A 19636-nucleotide genomic window follows, 5' to 3' on the forward strand; every position below is an offset into this window, starting at 1 on the left:
GCAGTAGCGACACCTATACATGGCTGCCTGGCGTTTTCCACTACAATTCCTTGTTTTCAACTGTTTATGACAACTTTGCCTGTACAGACTGCAGGTTGCCAGTCATTTCTGAGACTGAGGCAAATGAAAAGTTGTGAAAAATATAAGTGTTATTGAAGTAGGTTTATTTCCTTCCTTAATACCCCTCAAAGTCTGTGGGAGGGATTTTTTTTTTCTCCTAATTCATTTAGCTTTTTTTTTTTTTTTAAATGCCACCTTTTCACTTGGAACAGGTAGTACTGAAATTCAGAATGGAGGAATCCAGAGATTAAAAACATCCTGAGCTTGCTTTCTCCACTAAAATGAGTCTAAATGCAGCCCGTTGCAAACTGAAACGTATTAGCTGAATGAGCGGGGGGAGAGACCGTCAAATAAAATAGCAAAAGGCAGAAATTTGTGAAGGTCCTACAAAGCCAGCTGAACTACCACCACCACCGCTTGTACGTGCTGCCTGTGAAACAGAGTTATTCTGAGCTTCGTCGTCCGCCTCAGAACCCTGGGCCATCTGCTGCTCAACATCCCAGTGGCCGAAGCAGCAGCTGGAAATTTTAATATTCAGACTTCAGACTCTGGGGGTGCTCTGCAGGGGGCTGTAACAGTCTCACGTGATAGAACTTCTTACAAGCAGGTTCTCTGCCCAAGCGTTTATCGTGTGGTAAGTTGTTACAACTGGAGAAGTGAAGTACTCAAAGTTAGGGAGGAGAATTATCAGCATTGCCTATGCTGCTTTAATAAAACCTCCATTATTTATACATTGCAATACTGGCTTTCAGTTTTTTTAAAAAACAGTAAGTTATTTCCTTCCCTGCCAGCCTCTCAGGAGATCTGCCTCACTTAATGAAACTTTAATATTGGAGTTTCCAAGCTCCTGAGTGCTTGACTTGAAATTAAAAAAAAATATATTCCTGTATTGTCCATGTACATAACTGTCTCTTAGAATAAAGAGAGAAGGGTAAGTCTTTGAATGCACTCTACGTAGTTTATCACCTTCTATAAAAATGTGATAGAATTCAAGACAGTCGTAACAAGGTGCAGGGAGGGGGGCAAGAGATACAACTCAAAGCGGGGGCTTGTTTTGAGCCCAGAAAGAAAACTGAATTACAGCGTCTTTCGTCTGTGCAGTTATGCATGCAGCGTAAGAAGATGTGTCCTGAAAACAAATTTTAGGATTCCTTTCATCTGCTAAAATCTTTTTTTTTTCTGCAGTTTTTGTTGTCCCTTCATTCATGGCTACTACACAGGTAAAAACAGTAACTTGTGAAGACTAAAAAACCGTATCTTCAGTGCCATTCTATTTGTTTCTTTCAATTATTTACACACAGAACATAATATATCCATATCAATCTCAACCAGTGCTCACACTAGCAGACTTACGGAGTGTATGATATCCAGCATATCGTAGGCTTTAGTAGATTCAGTTGGGACAACCGTGTCCAGCTCAGGAACCAAGCGGTCACTGCAGAAAGTAAGTAAGTGTGAGCAACAATGATGAATGCCAAGACAAAAAACTCGGGCAAGGAATGCCACCTCTCTGAGACTTCACGGAAACTGCTTCCCAAATACGGGGAACAGAAACAGGCCTCTTCGTCTGAGGCCAGCCGTGCCTCGGGCCACGGAGCCCTCGCGCACCAGGACGACAAGAGCGTGACCGATCTTCTCCTGAAGGAGACGTCTCTTCTGTAGGCACCTCTGCTTATGAAACCATCTCCTGGAGGTACTATTTCTCCTCTCTGACTAGAGGAGCCTAATATTGCACATGCTGAACACCAGCAGGGAGCCGAGAGGCAGGCGATGCTCCAAGTGGCAGTCTGCAGGGGGCACGGGAGGCATGCTGGACACCGCCTTGGGGCACAAGTCAGCAGCTGGGAAAAGGATTTGATAGAAGCAGCCTCAAGCGGCAGAAGAGCCTGCTTAGCCAGCGGCTCTGGTCCCTACAGCTGGGCGGGCAAAATGGTTTCTCCCAACGGCAGAGCAAGGTTCCCTCTCATACACCTGGATCTACCGGGTGCAGAAAGTTTAGGAGCTGCACATTTACAACTCTGACCCTTTCCCTGCCCACGTTGTGCACTTGCGATTTTGAAAACACTTAACCGTAGGAAACCTCTTCATACTTATTTCCCCTGCCACCAAATGAGCAGAGATTCAGGGTGAGGAAAACACATCTGCCCTCAGCTTCTCCTTTTTACTGCCTGTGCTTACAGAATCTTTACTGTTAACTCCGCTTAACTCAACGGTGATGCACTTCACATGGAGCTTCACATTTAACAAAAATGCTGCCTCCCTGTTAGCAGCTGACACCATCGGTGACCTCCATCTTTGATCATATTAGCTTCGTTAAGGACCTACAAATGTTAGCATTCACTGGGTCTTTGGATTCATTCACAGTCCCAGTGGGGGGGTGTCAATTTTTGTGAGTCACCACCGAGAAGACTTCAGGGAGTATTATATTTGTGCTACTCCATAAAAATACTGATCTATATTTGTTATAAATGGTGTTCTGTGGAGTTCTTACTGAATTGCTATTTTAACAATGCCGTGATTTAGTACATGTAAAACGAGACAACACAAGGCTCTAGACACCCCATTTCAAACTGAAGGAAGTGATCTGCAGTTTGCCAAAATCAGGCAAAAACGAATACCGCAAGCCCCAGGGCTGTCTCTGTGCTCCCTCTCACACACAGGACTAGAGAGGCACAACTCCTTGCTGAGAGAGTAAGATACATCTATTAGTAGAATAAAACTGACAGCAACACTTCACGTATTTTTTCCACATGATTAATAGTATTGCATGCAAATGTTTCCATAAAATTATATGAGACCTTAATCTGATGAAAGCAAACAATTTTAACATACTAAACCCCAAGCTACAAAAGACTGTAAAACTTTTTCTTGTCCATAGAGTAGAAATGAATGTGCTCTGAGTTCTGTCCATTACCTGTGGTATCCCAAAGGATAAGGAAAGTGGAAAAATTAAATTATTGCTCCCATAAATTCAGTGCTGTAGAGTGCTGAGGGAAATTATAACGGCATTAAAATGAATAGCCACCATCAAAATGAAGACATTACCCAGGATATCACAAGTTTCAAAATCTCCTTCAAAGCACCAGAGATAAGGGACATCTGGAGCTTGCTAGCAGAGTCACTGGACTTAAGGGGCCGAGAACTGTGTTTCTTACAGCGGGACCCCACTTATCAGGAAGGAACCGCTGCTGCTCATCATCATCAGAGCAGTCACCTGAAGCCTGCGACAGCTTGAGACGCTCTCACCCAGATCGATACTGGTTTTCATTCAATACAAAAGGGAAACTGTACTCGGTTACCAAGAATTGATCATAACCTCCCCCAAAAATTTGTATGCATACTTCAGGCTTTAGAAGGAATGACATTTTTTTTTATAGTCAAAGACACATAAAGGTAAAATCACATCATACAATGTACCAAATGCAATGAGCTAGACGCCCCTCAAAGGCAGAGTCAACTTGGTACTATAAGGAACCTTCTAACTCTAGAACCCAGGCCACTGACATCAAAAACTAACTGACAGAAGTTTCAGCAACCAAGACTGACGTTTTTCAACACCACAAAGAACCTACCCACCTAGAGGGAAAAAAAAAAGCAAACAAAACAAACAAACAAAAACAAAACACACAAAAAAAACAAAAAAAAAACAAAAAAAAAAACCACCAGCCTCTGGACTTCACAATGAAGACAAAAGTATGTTACATTTAATTTGCATTATTCGTGGGAATATTTTTGTGGTGTGAAAATGATGCAATAAGAAATAAAATTACTCTAGAGGAATGGGCTTTGACTGGAGCAGCAGTAAGGATCAAACACGTCAATTCAAAGCAAAGGGAGTCTATTAAGATGTCGGTATGTCCAGATGAAATATTACTAATGTAACCATTAAGACCCCAAATGGAAGAAATATTGGAGATGCTGCTATAAAAACAGGCAAATTTAACAAACAGGTCTGCCTTCACATGTACAAAGACTGTTAAATTGAAGTTCTTAGTACAAATTATTGAACATTTACTATACTGTGATGCTCTAATGATGTATCTGGTGCTACATAAAAGATCATCTCCCTTAAGAAAATAAAGAACTAATCTCATACATTAGCAGCTACAAGGTAACTGACAGCTTCTCACAAGAAAATAAACGGCCTATTATGAGATACATTGATTTAAAAAAACAGACCGTTGTTTCTATAATGAAATTAAAATATCACATTCAAGTCTATAGAGGGTAATTATCCCAGTACAACTTGTTGAATGCTTAGAAAGAACATGATAACCTCAGAGATAATCCTCCAAATTTACCAAATACTACAAGAGTTTTGCTTTGGTTTGCCACTATCAAAGCAGAACAGTCCCAGTTTAATAAACTCCTAAAGACCAACATCTTAAAAGAAATTAGGACCAGTAACTAATTGATCTGTCTGACCATCCTCTAAAAGCAATTGGCAAATTTATTTCTCTAATAGTGAACAATGTATTTCAGGTACCAGAGCAGTGATTTGTAAAATTGATCCAAAAAACCTCCCCAAAAAAACTGTTTCAAAGACATTGCAAAGAACAGCGAACCATGAAGAGAAGATAACCTTCCCAACTCACATGTTAAAATCTTCATGCATGTAAGAACCACAAGACATAGATCACACACATCTGTAAAACTGAAAGGAACAAATTCAGGAGCAGCTCCCATATCGGAGAGGGCAACCACCTCTTATGGGCTCCCTACAGAAAGGGCTGAAATGGGGGTGCAGCTGGATCTCAGGTCAAAATGCTTTTACTCCATTGACATTCTGTCTTTAACACAACTAGCAAGGGTGTCTACTCACAGCCCCGTGCGTGCTCTCTGGCTGTCCCTCTCTCTCTTGCAAAAATTCTCTGATAAAAATCCAGACGGTCGACGTTTTTCCCCTCTTGAAATGACTCAAGTCCTTCCTTTGTTACATTGCCAACTACACAATGAGCCTGATAGACAAGTACCTAAGCATAAAACTTTCTGCCCCCTTTGCCTCCTTGTTGCTTCCCCACCTCTAACCTTAACGAGCAGAACTTACCCAACAGACATATAACTGACAAAGCAGGGCAAGTTCTCCCCGCTTTTGTTCGCTGTGCTATCTTCTGCCTCACTTGCTTGTTTCAAGGGACTGTGACAGCCCATCTGTAGAGATTACTTTTCCCCCTATTCTGTACACAGCCTGCATAACATTGCTTTCAGAAAATAAAAAAAAAAAAAATCTATCAGTGAGCACGCACGTATGTACACATGCATGTTGAAACACTTCCCATATTCACACACCACAATGCAGAATTATCAGCCAAGATCCCAGGCACAAAACACTCATTTCTTTACACTGCTTGAGCCAGAGAAGCCATGAAATTTGGTGGACAGAGACCACACAACTCAGCCAGTCTCCTCTTACCTGGGATCATGGCATTCACAGACCGGAGCCGGATCACGGTTGCTAAGAGGTAAATAATTAAAGAACTCTCGGAGATTAAGCAAAGCATCTATATCGTTCTCAAAGGCTCTGTGCGCAACTCCTGGAAAGAAACAGTTAAGCAGTTATTGAAATTATTTTGCAACGTTTCATTTTCACGTATGTACCAATAAAGATACAAAGAAGTAACAGCAAGAATTTTTAAACCCAAGCTATTAACAATCAGGAGTTTTAAGCCACCAAATTTGACCAGCTAAAAATATCTAGAAAATGTGTGGCTGTATCAGACTTCCTCCTTAAGAGATCTAGATTGTTGATCTCACATTTAAAATAATGTAAACTGGTTTATCAGCTGTCACAGACCTAGCTGGATCCCAGCCTTCTGGAATTCAATCCAGGTTACGGTGCTACGCTCAAGCTTTGGACTACAAGTTCTTCTATAAACGCTGGACCTGAGCAGTGTCTGTGTGTGTGGTTTTGGTTCATCACCAGTTCAGTTCAGATAGAATTTGAGATCCCACAGTCATTTTGAGCCTCAAGAAGATTCATGAGTCACCAAGTTTTCCCAGAGGGGAAAAGAAAAAAGAGCTTAATCTTACATTGCCACTCAGTTTATAGTTAAGAAGTTCAATCAATCATGTTAGCAAGCAAACAAGAGATTGTTAAGAATCTTTCAACCCATGCAAATTTCTGGACAACAAACAGACAACGCCACACCACCCCAAGCCTGCTTTGCTAAGCCCTGCCCTCCGACAACCTTCCCACTTCTAGAATCTTTTGTGGATTTTCCACTTCCTCTTCCAAATCCCAGAACTCTCCCACACTGCCACTGTTCCTGTTTTGTTTTCCATTACTAAAAAGAACCGGCAAGAGAGCCCTATATAGAGTAAGACCCTGTGCTTAAGTAGAGGTTTATCACTTAGACTCATGAGTACAAAAATCTGTATTAGACAATCAGTTGTTTAGCTAAAACAACTATGTCATTTACTTTGAAGAATGATGAATATGTTAAGTAAACTACCCGGCTCTCACCGGATACAGCAGTGTGCGTCTTCGCACCCCCCAGCTGCTCTTGGGTGACATCTTCATTGGTAACAGACTTAACTACATCCGGGCCAGTGATGAATAGATAGGATGTATCCTGGGGGAGGGAAAAAAAAGCAAAAACACATAGTAAATGCTAGACCCAGACTGCAAAAGTACCTAAGGAAAAGCCACAGTCTCTAGAGACTTTCCCCAAAACAAGAAAACAGTAGAAGATAGGGACAAAGTTCTTTAAAATCCTTAATGCATTATATTTAAAATCCACAGAAAATGCAACTATCCAGAAGTTATTTGGGAAAGTTTTTCTTGACTTTTCATGAAAAATAAGCTTAATGCAAAGCAGAAGACCATCTCAAAAAAAAAAAAAAACCCAACCAAAAACCTTCACGTGGCGTCAGTTTGTGTCTGATCAACGTTACCAGCAGCAGGTCAGGATATACTCCACCCTTACCTTCACCATGAATGTGAAATCGGTTAAAGCAGGTGAATACACAGCTCCACCAGCACAAGGACCCATAATGAGGGAGATCTGTGGAACTACCCCAGAACACAGAACATTTCTCTGCAATAGAACAGACAGATACCTAGTTTTACCAAAAAAGTGCATCTTTAAGTCTGTCCACAGATTCTGCAAGAATTCACAATCACAGACAGGAGAGGACAGCTTGCTTTATTTACTGGGAGACAAATATCTGGACAGAACGTCTTGATGCAAATAGAACCAAAATAATTTTGTTGCTACTGTCTTGCTTCTTTCTGTTCCCATACATTTGATTTCATATACCATGCAACGACTGCAATGGAAGATGGAATGTGCAACCTCAACAGATGCTGCAGGGGCAAAAACTTCACTGAGCCTGGAGTGGTAAGAAGTGTATGACCTGAAATTTGAACATATAGGTATGCTATCGCTCAGAGGTAGAAGTAAGCTTTACTAACCAGCTGTGGCAGAGATTCTTTTAAAATCAGATTCCTGCACTGGCTTGAGTTTTACACAATGGTGAATTACTGCTGTCCAACAATATGGATGGCATGTTGTCCAAAAAAATGTTTACGTTGCTCATTGCTCAACTGGATTACAACTGACTTCTGTAACTGTTCAACTGCATCATCCCAGATCGCATTAATCCAAAAGATTGTTAGCATCTAACCTGTCATCCCACCTGCTCGCATTCCCACTGAAAGCACAATCATGTTTATGTTCTGTGCACTTACTTTAAAACTGTGTTTCGTAGGCATATAAAATAATGTCGTCTCAGTGGGGAAAAAAAAAAAAAGATCAGTAGTGTGTCGAGATGAAAAGTTCTTGCATTAGCCACAAAAATATTATAGAAATATAAAACTTTCACCAGTCCAATACGTACTGGGTGTCCCCAAACAGTAAGGTTAACAGGTTCCATTGTACTGCATACTGTTCTTCGAATAGAAACCTCTGATCTGCATCTTCTTTTCTTTTTTTTTTTTTTTTTTCCCCCCTCAAACCTTATTTTCCCCACTGACCTACCATCTGCACAGGACAGGCACTTGGTGCTTCTGATCTGAGTTTCTCAAGTTTTCTTCAAGTGCATAGTATCTGATTTACTTTAAGTCCCTCTTTCTGCAGTGGAAATCTTTCACTTTTTATCAGCCCTATTGAAAACAAATCTGCGGTGTGAAATTCTTAACACGTCTGTATTTCAGAGGAGACATGGGGACAGCTGGTGGTGGATCACAACCATCAGTCACCTAACAAAACACCCTCTGAACTACAGCATGCCCACCTGTCTCAGACAAACAGATAAACACTCAAGAGAAATTATATCCCAACACTGGCAATCTATACATCAGTGTGAATCAGAAAGTTAACTGAAAGAAAACCCTAAAACAACTGTTTAAGTAAATTGCCTATTCTTTCATTCCTATGACAAAGCTCGCTATATAGCGCAACTCCTACAGAGCTTTTCATTGGATCAGTGTTTTACAAGGCTCAGCATTACCCTTGTTTAACAGATGGGTAAATGGGACTAAGAGGTACAGTAATTTGCCCAAAGCCAAGAAGAGAACCAAGAGGACAGTTCAGGTCTCACAAGCCCTCATGTATGCTGCTTTATCCACCAGGTAACACTGGCTCAAACAGGATGATGATAACCTAAAAGTTTACTTACAAACACCAACTTAAGTAAAGAAAGACTTTGTCCATCTTTGTGGATGCCAAGCTTCCTGGCCATCCAGCAGCCTACTTACCAAAAATATATCTGCATAGCCAGCCAGGGACTCTACTCCCTCCTGGATACGGGCTCCTCCAGAGTCATTCAGCCCAATCACGGGTGCCCCAACCATGGCAGCTTGATCCATGACCTGGTGATGAATACAAACTCCTCATTATTGACCTAGTTAAGCTAAAATCCCAAAGCAACCAACCCCAAAATGTACATCCCTTAGAAAAAAATCTGTACATGACAGAATTTGAACTGCCTACATAGTGCTCAGCTTCTCCTTTATTTGTATTAACTATCACAGTCATTAACTGCTTACTGGGCTATCATGTTTTGACTCATTCAGACTGGGGGCTAAAAGATACACATTTAATCCCTCTCATTTTTTTTCCAATTCAAAACGTAACTGGTTTATTTCCCTCTGAAGCTCTTCTAGGGATTTCTGCAGCCTTTCATTCTCTTGCTTACTTTCATAAAGCTCTGATTTCAGGACTACTTTTTCTTGATTCAAGAGATTACATGTTTCAGAGGCTCTCTTCTGCTCCTCAGACAGGGTGCTGTGCAAGTCGCTTATGATAGATTTTTCCTGCTGAAGCTTATATTCTAATAATTCAACTTTCTTCCGAAGGTGGTGTTCTTGTTTGCTCCCATGATCTTCTGCATTGGTAAGGGTTTCCTGCAACTGCTGTCTGACAGATCCATCTTCATTTTCATTAGGTCCTTCTTATATTGAAGTGCAAGGGAAGACCTTAAGGAGTCTAATTCATGCCTGTGTTGTTCTTTAAGTTGTACCTGCAAACAGGCAAGTTCTTCCTGATGTTGTTCCACCTTTAATATTTATCTGCCTTACTAGCTGTGCATCTCCATACTCACACTGCATTATCCAAACCCTGTGCTAAGTGACACAACCACAGGAGTTTGGACCAGAGAGGTCCAATCTCTCTCTGTTCATAAGAGGTCTCAACTGCACCTTAAACACTCCCTCATATATGTCTAATCTGATCGTAAAAGTCTATTGCAGTGGTGATTCTGTAATCTCCCTAAGCAGTATATTCTAAAGCTTGATTATCCTTCCTAGAAGTTCTTTGAGAAGACTAAGCTAAATCTTTCCTCCAGAAATTTAGAAACATTACTTCTTTCCTGATATATAGTAGACAGGGAGAGCAATTAACTATTTCTTTGCCTCTGCCTTCATAAACATTCAAGTACCTCAAATCTCCCTTCAGTCTTCATATTTCCCTTCATGTCTCTAGACTAAGCACCATCAATTCAGTCACGCCATTCTTTCTACATCCTACTTACTAGCCCTCTGATCATTTTGGTTACTTGCCTCAAGATCATATGCAATACTCCAGCAGAGGCTTAAGTGGGAGGATTGAATTCCTTACATTCCTCACATAAAATATTCCTGCTTATTAGATCCCAGTAAAACATTTGCCATTTTCAGAACACTACAGCACTGGCATATTACGTTAAGATCTGCTTTAACATTAAGATCTGCTTTAGCTCCTAAATAGTTTTCTGTAAAACTACACATTGTCAGTCAATCCTCATTTTGAATTTCAAAATTACTTTTCCTTGCCTGGTATTAGCCCTTTCAATCACTGTTACATAATTATATCTTATTTCAGACAACCTTTAAATAATTAAGATTTTTAAAACTTCAGTCCTGTCTTTCAGAGCGCTTGCAGCATCAGTCTTGAATTTTATATTGCCTAGAAACACAGTAAGCATACTCAGTCCCATCCAAATCAATAGTATCCCAGCAGTACCAAAATTCCAGCCTGAACGTGAATCAGCGATAACTCTCTCTGTAGAGTTCTAAAGTGGCTTTGCTTCTACTTGCAGCCATTCAATGTAAAACAGGGGTTCTTCATGCTTTGTGTCTGGACATCCATTTAAAATTTGAAATATCCCTGTGGCAAACATGCAGAATGACTTTACAATTTAAATACAATCCCACATTTAAAAACCATCTGTGTGGATTGCAAACAAAGGCTCTGTGACCCATGAGTGGCCTCGTTTGCTTATGTGAATGTTACACGAGGCATTACCAAATGCCTTATTAAAAAGGAGTTGAGTTGACATTTATTGCTTCTTCCCAGAAGGCCTGTCATCCTAGGAGGATAGGTTAGTGAAACAATCTCACTGACACATTTTGCTATTTTCCAGGGTCTTATATATGGAATAATTATTTATTTCAAGACTTTTCCAGACACTGAAGTTCTTCCTAAAACACACATCAATATGCACATTCAGACTGCTGAAAATGCGTTCATATATTTGAGACCATTTTTTTTGCCATACCAGTGTTTGTAGGGAACATTTCAGGATTCCTTCTCAAGAACACTTTTCTTCATCTCAAGGACTCAACAATTGTCTTGAAACATGACATCATAGATGCACACATAGGCTTTAAAGTGTTCCCCACCACAAGTGGCACATACTATTCTCAAAGGAGCCACACTGAATCTCTACCGCTTCAGGGGAACCATTACAGTCATTCAATGTGGTCTGAAAGGCCACAAGGCTCTTCTGCAAAACTAACAGGCAATCTCTAGCCCAGATCTACCTAGCTTGGAGCTCTGCTGCAAGAGGCCAAATATTGCTACCTCTCTGCAACTCCAGGACAAAATCCCAAATGGGAAATTATTACCACCAAAGGGGCAGATCTCCAGGGAAGTCCAGCTAAGGGAGAGCAACTTCATTTCCATGTTCCATGACATTTTACATCCCTTAAGCCACCAATAAGGTTTGCAGGAGCCAAGATCACCTCTCTTAGAACAGCTTTCTGCTTCCCAGAATTCAGCCCAATAAGAACAACTAAGAGAAGTGAGACACCACGCTACCCAGCCAGTCTTTTTTTGAGCTCTCCACTGCCCAGGCTACAGCCTCAAAGACTTTGAGCCCCAAAGCAACTGATGCATCCTGAGCCTTCAAACCTTTGGAGCCTACCGCTGACATTGATGCCAACCAAGAACAGTACCGACTAGGAAGGACTCACATTTTTCCTAGTTCGGCCACCAGCAGTCCCCCTGCTTCTTTAGAAACAAGAGATCAAACAAAAAACAAAAAAACCCCAAAAAATAGTAGAAAGCATCTCAATATTCCAGTACCATTACATCCCTCCCCAACACAAAGAGACACTGCAAAGCTCCCATGTGAAAGGGGTAATATCAAGTCTTTCCCAATATCAAGACTTGGTAAAGCCAAGTAGTTATTATCCAGCCCAAAGTCTTTGTGTTTTCTAGTTTTATACCTTCTCACTGCTGAGAAGCCTATGCCAAAAAGTAGTTATTTCCATCAGGAGAAAAGGCCTTGCACACCAGAAACCTTGCTTCTGATTCCGAGAAAATTCAGGAAGTTTTCACCAGCCCACACCACTGAACACTCATGCATGGAACAGTTCTTGTCCTCCCCACCCCAGGGATCCAAACACCAGCTTTTCCAGTGAGACAAGCAGACAAATGAGAATAAATAGCCACAAGTGCCTGATAACAGAAGTTCTGAGTATCAAGGTGACCTCCAAGTTGTAAAACTGTTTATCTTCAGAATGTTTACTTGTTACATTTGCTTTTTATAAATATTACACACTTCCACATAGTGCTGCTTGTAGGAAAAAGTTTCTCCCAAGTCATTTCACATTTCTCCAGTAGACAATGGCTAGTTAATTTATATTCGTACTTTGCAAGTCTCTCTTGTCTTTTATAGCACAGCAGAAAAGGCAATTTAATTTAAACAAAGTGTGTATTACTTGGAAAAGCTCTCTTATACTTGAAAAGCTTCCAAAGGGTACCTCTCTGCTCACCTGTGCTTTCACATCTTAACTGACATGAAGGGGCAGGCATGTTCAGGTTGCCATGACATACACCAGAGTCCACTAAAGTCAGTCACAAATCATTTTCTCTGAAGTCATTAACACAACAGACTGAAAAAAAAGGACACTGACAATTTTTTGTTTTATTTTTTCCTGTGAAATATTACCTTGCAGATCTTCTGGGCATGAGCTCCAGATAAACTACCTCCAAATACAGTAAAATCCTGGAGGGAAAACAAATTTTCAGGTTAGGGAAAGAATCATTTCAGTAAAATGTTGTAAAATGTTGCAAGTAAACAGTATAATCCTACAATGATCTGTATTTGGTATGCTGCTCCAAAACAACCTGACTCCCTTAGTGCAGCCTGCAGATCAATCCTGTTCAATGCAAGCCTTCTTTACAAGTAAAAAGATCTTTTATATGCATTTGCCAGTGGATTCTATGTTAAAATCACAAACTTACTATGTCACATTTGCCCCCCCACACACCCTTCACACATTCTCTCTTTCTACAAACGTATGTTCCTCTTTCACACACGTTATCAACACTGGAGTAGCCTGGAGAAATTTCACGTGAGGAGGGTCCCACTGCAAGGGGCAGCAGTAAGATATGCCTGCAAACAGGCAGAAATAAAAAACTGAAAATACACCATTGTTCTATATTCATGAGTTATGCTCCAAGAGTCCATTATTCTTTTATGGGTGCTGTAAGGACTATGTCAGCCAAAACTGACTATTGGTGCTACCCCTGGGCCTGAGCAGTAAGATCTTGAACAAGCAACACGAGGCTCTGGGACTAATCCAGAAGAGAAAGGGGATATTGACACCTACTGGCACCACTAGAGCCCAGAGCCAACTTCTGATGAGCTTCACTGATCCATTCCCACTGAGTCTTACTCTCAAATAAGTCCTAAAAACCGTGTGGACAGAGAACAGCATGACTATGAGCAGCAGTTGAACCAAAAGGAAGGAACATCTCAGGTAGCAGCTTGATTTGGAGGGGAAAAAGGTCTTTAAATTATATATATATATAAAATTATATATATATATATAAAAGAGGTGTATCATGAAGGTGCACATTTAAATTATTTTAATACAAAAACATTTAAATTATTTTAATATAATATATGTGTTCTTCTAAAATTAAGGTCTATGTTCAGCTCCTATCTTATGTTCAGGCCCACATAACCGTGCCCTTCCTTGGAAAGACTACATATCCAAGACAAAAAAGGCAGGGTGTACCACTTGCTCCAAGGTCACACAGCAACAATCATTTTAGCAATGATAGCAAATTGAACAAAGGCTACTTTGTGGCCCAGAACAGAGAAGCAGTTACCAATGATCTGAAAGAAAGCCTTTCTTTCACTGTATTAAGACTAATCAAGATAAATCTCTACCTATGGTGTTTCCTCTAAAATATTTTTGTTTTAATACAAAAAGTATATTTTAACATAAAAAAGTATATTTTATCTATCTATTTATATGCTATCTATCACAATCCCTTCAACTAATCAGAGAGGTCGAACCTGAGAAAAAATTCAAGGTTGCTCAAGTGCCCTCTACCATGAATTTCACTCATTGCAATTCCAGTTGACATCTCCAGCAAACAGCCCCCATTCTGCAGCATGAAACCCAGAAGACGGTTCTCGGGGCTCACAAAGCCCTCCACTGACACTTGCAGGTCTCCACACGCCTGCAGGCGCTCATCCACACACATCCAACTGCAGGGACCGAGTCAAAGCTTGCAACTGGTTTAAGTGCTGAGTGACTTCTCCATTACTTTACTTCTTGGTTATCAAAAATGTGGTTTTGGGGGACTTCTCCAGTCTCTCAGCATATCAGTATCCAATGATAATACACTGAAGTAATAACAGTTTCTTTTTTCAAAATATTCCCACTGTCTCTGCACTCTTCACTCTTTTCATCTCACCCTTGTCACAACTGCATGTATCACCCAACAAAGTTTTTAGAAATGCTTTTTTGCTGCTTCTTGTCTGAAGGTGCCCTGTGTCCTCCCACAGGATGTTATGCCCATCTTATGCTTACTGGTAGAAGGTACACAGGTACATTACTACATGGCCACACTGAACTACTGTGAATTTATTTCAAAGAACAAGTTCATGCAGTTTAAAAAAAAACAAGCAAAACCATACCTGACTGAAAACATAAGCCAGTCTCCCATTAATCCGTCCACGGCCAGTCACCACACTGTCTCCAGGATACTGCATTAAAAAATAAACAAATTCATTTAAAATAATAATTTTTAAAAAATCAAAGCAGCAATGATGTCCACTAAAAAACCCACAAACTTATACTGAGCACTAAGTCAAGGCAAAGTTTGATTCTCTGAGAGGACTGGTCTTTCACGATTGCAGTGGGGGCTGCACAAAGATTTCCCCCCAGCCCTGGAAAGCAGAATTAGAGGTGATATCACATATTTGTTGTGTATTAGTGTAAAGATTAGTGAATTTTGCAGTTTCCCTTCAAATTTCAGCACATCTGGAGTTAAGGCAAATCATGTCCTTAGAGACAAGATGTACCTTTTATTAGGACCACCTGATGTTTTTGAAAGAATGGACACAGCACACAAACCTTTCTTGAGGTGTTGATACAGGGAAAAAAAACAACCCTGGAGAGGTCAAAAAAATATAATTACAGTCACCTCAAATACTTCAACTTGACCTGTCCTATTTTTCACCCTGTAAATAGGTAAGAAGAAAGAGCTGGAAGAGGAAATGGAGCCTGTGAATCTTAAAATCTGCTTATCTATGTTGTCTCACTTTTTAGTAAAGGAAATATATAAAAGTCTTTCAAGACAACAGTAGAAAAGGAGCTTTACTGGGCTGTCATAAAGGAATTCCAGGCACTTAAATGCTTTTTGCTGTTTGGTATTTAAAAAAAAAAAAAAAAAAAAAAAGCGCTATATCGTGCAGGGCCCCCTCTAAGGGCCATTTATGCTCAAGGTGCTCTGTTCTCAGGAAGGTCATACCACTCTAGGGACTTTTCTCAGGCTGCACAGACAGCACTGCTACCAACTCATGGTTCTTGGCATACAGAACAGCAGGAAACACACCTGTAGTTCCAGCCACTGTCTCACACAGATGACTCCTAAAAGCCCAAGCAGCCTGCAGAGTGGCCTGGATGTGAGTACAAGTCTTACCCTACCTTCAGAAAGTTCCAGGAACTCAGAGAAATTCAATGCTAAGCTAATATTCCAGCTCACTGGCCACAGTTAGGTCATCTGTTGTGAAACTGTGCTCTGTAAACACAATCTGCAGCTCACTGAAAGGTGAATTCTGAAGGACAAGGAAAAAATTAACCCCCTTGTCACTCTCGGGACTTTGCTGCTCCTCATATCTTCAGAAACAGCAATTTGTCATCAGCATTGTGGGATGCAGCGTTGAGCAGCATGATGAGAGGCAACACAGCAGTTATTTGAGTTTGCTGGGGAACAGAGTAAAAAATGACTTAGAGAAGAAAAGATGTTTGCTCCTACACTGATTGAAAGGGGAGAAGGTCTAACACAACATCCTTCCCAGCATCAAGTCCCACCAGTCTCCTGGCTACTAAAATGAAAACAAATCCTTCACCGTTGCCGGTTCATGGTGGAAGCCTGCTGATCCCTTCCTCATCCATAGGATGCAGCCCTGCAACTTGAAGGACTGAAAACTGATGAACTGATTTAATAACCGTATAAACAGAAGCTGTAGTCGCTGTACGCAGCATGGGGCAGTGGCACATACGGAGCAGCTTCTCACCACACCCCAAACCAGAATACTCCACAGCAAATACAGCCTTTTGCTACAGGAATATTCACATTGAACAAGCGCATCTGCACTAGCCACCTACACATCCCAGCATGTCCGTTGGTCCTCTCTGTACTAAATCACAACAAAATGCTTTAGTAATTTATCAGGCATCAATGTTATGGTGAGAGACTTTGGGGAGCCATAGATTTTTTTCCTCTATGTGATGAACTACGTTTACCATGTTGGTTTAGGATACATGGCCATATATCTGCAAACTGCATAAGCAAGCAGATTGCAACTTGCTAACAGACCAATATGAACGCTTGAATTTCCAAACATACCAGATTTTAAGGCCCTAAGGGATTTTATGACTCTATAGTTTGCCAGGCATAAATATGTATCTGAGTTATTTCATCCTATCAGAAGTATCTACCCTTATTTGTTCTTCATATCTGACTTGATTGACAAAGTTGTAAAAACAAAGCTCTGCAGCCTCCTCTATTATTTGAAATACAGACCTAAGACAATATCTGGGGAGGTATTTGAACAAAACAGGTGACCTTATAAAAAAGGTATCAAGTTTAGACAATGTAAAAGTAAATCATGTAAGCTGTTAAATGGAAACCGAGAGCAATAAAAGGAAATTTGCAAAACAAAAAAGAAAGAAAACAAAACAAATAAAAGAAGTTACATGTGAACAGAGGAGCCTATTTTCAACCAGCTGGCTGGCTAAACAGCCGAGGACAAAGAAACAAGAGTTGTTATATGAAATAAAAATACCTTATTCTTGTCAGAGTCCATCCCAAAGTCAGAACATCTGTGTTCCACAAACATGTCATATTCATCAAAACTGTCAGGGTCCAACAGCAGAAGTATTCGTTCTCTTGCTGTCAGCTTTCCCTGAAACGAAGCAACAATTAATATAGCCATTAGGTGGTTCTGGCTCTGTTTACTGACCACCAGCAGATGTAGTTTAATCAAACATAACCTCACTTGATCTGCTGCATTTGGCCCATTAAGCAACTGCATGCCCCCAAAGCTGGAAATAGCCTATATAGTGATTATCCTCCTTAAAAACAAACATAATGCAAGCCAGACTTTGAAAATAAGGCCAACTATTGGAACAGCACTACCATAAGATCAAGGAAACTATCTCAGAGTCTTTTCAACAAGATATAATAGCATCACAGCTATTTTTGCCTACACATTTAAATGCTGCTATTAAGGCCTTTGTTCTATTCTTAAACATGGAACCCTTCCACAGCTAAACCAGTCCTTACCAACAGTTCAAGGCTCAATTCACCACGCTCGATATTTGGCTGCAGCAAATCAGAGGAAAAAGGAAATACGACAGCCTACAAGGATTTTCTGAAAAAATCCTTTTGTTCCTTTTTTCTGTTGGACACTGGTATAGGCAAAAGCAGAGTAAGCGCCAAGAATGTAACCAATTGGCCAGATACGCATATCCCTTGCTCAGTACTGATAATGCCATGCAGTAATAAATGACTGCAAAGTTCTTTTTATCTTAACCTTCCAAGCAAATTTGTTATTTCCAACACAGGTAAGCATCTGTCTACAAAGATCAGGACACCTCTGTTGTCTTCATAAGGGGATAGCGTGACCCTACCTCAACATGATGTTAAAACACAGCTCGGCTTCTCTACAAAACTTCTGATCAGCAGGTCAAAAAGTTCACGAAAAATCAACAAGTGCAGGAAAGACTAATGTAAGCCATAGATTTAATTTATATAAAACATAACATAAGCTGCCTGGGGCCCCCAGACATGCAGAAATGGTTGCATATTGATATGTCAGTGTCCTAAACGTACCTCAGTGAGCCTGTAACTCTTTTCAGATGGTGTATAACTGTGGGAGGTAAACTGCTGACGGGCGAACTGATCATTCATCTAGTCTTCATGTGAATGGCTATTACTATCTCCTTGATGCGTACAAGCCATCGTGGTACCGCTAGGTACTAAACTTCAGGCTCTAAACTTAAAAGACATCCCAGCACGAAACAATAAATAGGGAAACTATGTTGTCGCCCCCCTCAGCATTGCCTAAATTCTGAACAATAGAGGCAAGAGACGAAAAATCCAGCTGTTGTCATCCTTCCCATCTGCCTTTTCCTCCGCCTTATTTCCACTCTCCTAGCTCTCTGCTCTCACCTCTTCCAAGACCAGCTTAGATTTGCAGCAGCACTGTAACAGACGAAGCTGTGCTGGATGGCATGCCTCCAAGCCCAGTGCAGTGTTAAGCAACCTAAAACTTACCATCACACGACAGGCAGAAGTTGCAACTGTTGCCTACGCTACCCCTCGTACACGTGCATTATAGCCAACCTGGTGACAAAGCTGACGTAAATCAGTTACTCTTTTTCCTGCCTGGCGCAACAGGTAACGCAGTCTCTAACGCCGCTTCAGTAAAGCTCCCCCGCAAACGGGCCTCTGCAGCTGAAGCGCAAAGCCGCCCCGGGCTGCCAGCACTCCCGGGGTTTCCGCCTCCGACGGCGGGAGGCCGGCCGCGCCTGCCTACCCTGCCCGCGGCGGGGCCGGGGCCGCAGTCCGGGCGCCGCTGGGACCAGCCCCCCGCCGGGCCTGTCGCGAAGCGGAGGCGCGCCGGTACGGAGCCGGGCGGCGGGCGGGCCGGCCGGGCCGGTGCCCCGCCGTGGGGACAGCGGGGAGGGGGCTCACCCGCTTGTGCTGCGCGTCGATGCGGGCCCGGCCGCCGCCGAGCAGCGCGGCGCGGCGCTTCTCCTCGATGCGCTCGGGCACGGAGGGCGGGCGGCCCCCCGAGGCGGCCCGGCACAGCGCCCTCCCTGCCGCCCGCCGCAGCAGGCGCAGCGCCGCCATCTCGCCCGCCAGCCGGCAACGGCGGCAACGGCGCCTGCGCGCGGCCCGGGCCCGCAGCCGCCGAGCGAGGCGGCGCTGAGCCCCGGCCTCCCTGCCCGCCGCCGCTCGGCTTCCAGGAGACCGCGGCGGGTCTCACACGGGTGACGGGCCCCCGGGGGGCCCGGTGAGCACGCTGCCCTCCTGGCCGGGGGGCCCGAGAAGGGGGAGCCGCCGGCGGCGGGCTGGGCGCTGCCGTCCTCGGGCCCTGCGCGCAAGCAGGCCTGACGCTGCCGAGGTTCCTCAGCCCAGTTGTTAATCGCTTTTGTCTTTGCGCAGGGAATCTCCCCGACAGACCACGGTGAAAACGCATCGGCTCTTCCCAGTCTCGTGTCCTGTTTTGTTGAGATACTGCTTTGGCTTTGGAAAAGCCACTGGGACTTGGGAAAACTTGCATTTCGGAAGGGAGGGCGGCAAGCAAAAGCGTTCAACTCAAGATCAGCTGCCCTCTC

The 19636-nt window shown here is 42.3% G+C and overlaps 1 protein-coding gene across 3 annotated transcripts in view; it reads right to left on the bottom strand.

The window, feature by feature from the left end:
• The window catches only part of PCCB (propionyl-CoA carboxylase subunit beta), a 28442-nt gene extending 9263 nt beyond the window's left edge, over positions 1–19179 (bottom strand). For 2 of the 3 annotated variants that reach the window (XR_015700523.1, XM_087739770.1), the window contains exons 1-9: positions 18990–19179; positions 17077–17196; positions 14701–14769; positions 12715–12771; positions 8759–8872; positions 6987–7097; positions 6524–6632; positions 5474–5594; positions 1414–1495 (exon numbers count right to left, since the gene is read on the bottom strand). Coding sequence is in view for 2 of the 3 variants with exons in the window: in XM_087739770.1 (XP_087595896.1) it covers positions 1414–1495; positions 5474–5594; positions 6524–6632; positions 6987–7097; positions 8759–8872; positions 12715–12771; positions 14701–14769; positions 17077–17196; positions 18990–19148 (942 nt within the window). In the remaining variant the exon portion in view is untranslated. Of the gene's footprint in view, positions 1–1413; positions 1496–5473; positions 5595–6523; positions 6633–6986; positions 7098–8758; positions 8873–12714; positions 12772–14700; positions 14770–17076; positions 17197–18569; positions 18705–18989 lie in introns of those variants that run through there. The other variant, XM_087739771.1, reaches the window with a different exon arrangement.
• Between the last annotated feature and the right edge of the window lie 457 nt (positions 19180–19636).

Source organism: Nipponia nippon, unplaced genomic scaffold, assembly GCF_047370975.1.
Source record: "Nipponia nippon isolate SJK-2023a ecotype South Korea unplaced genomic scaffold, ASM4737097v1 scaffold_7, whole genome shotgun sequence".
Lineage (NCBI taxonomy): Eukaryota > Metazoa > Chordata > Aves > Pelecaniformes > Threskiornithidae > Nipponia > Nipponia nippon.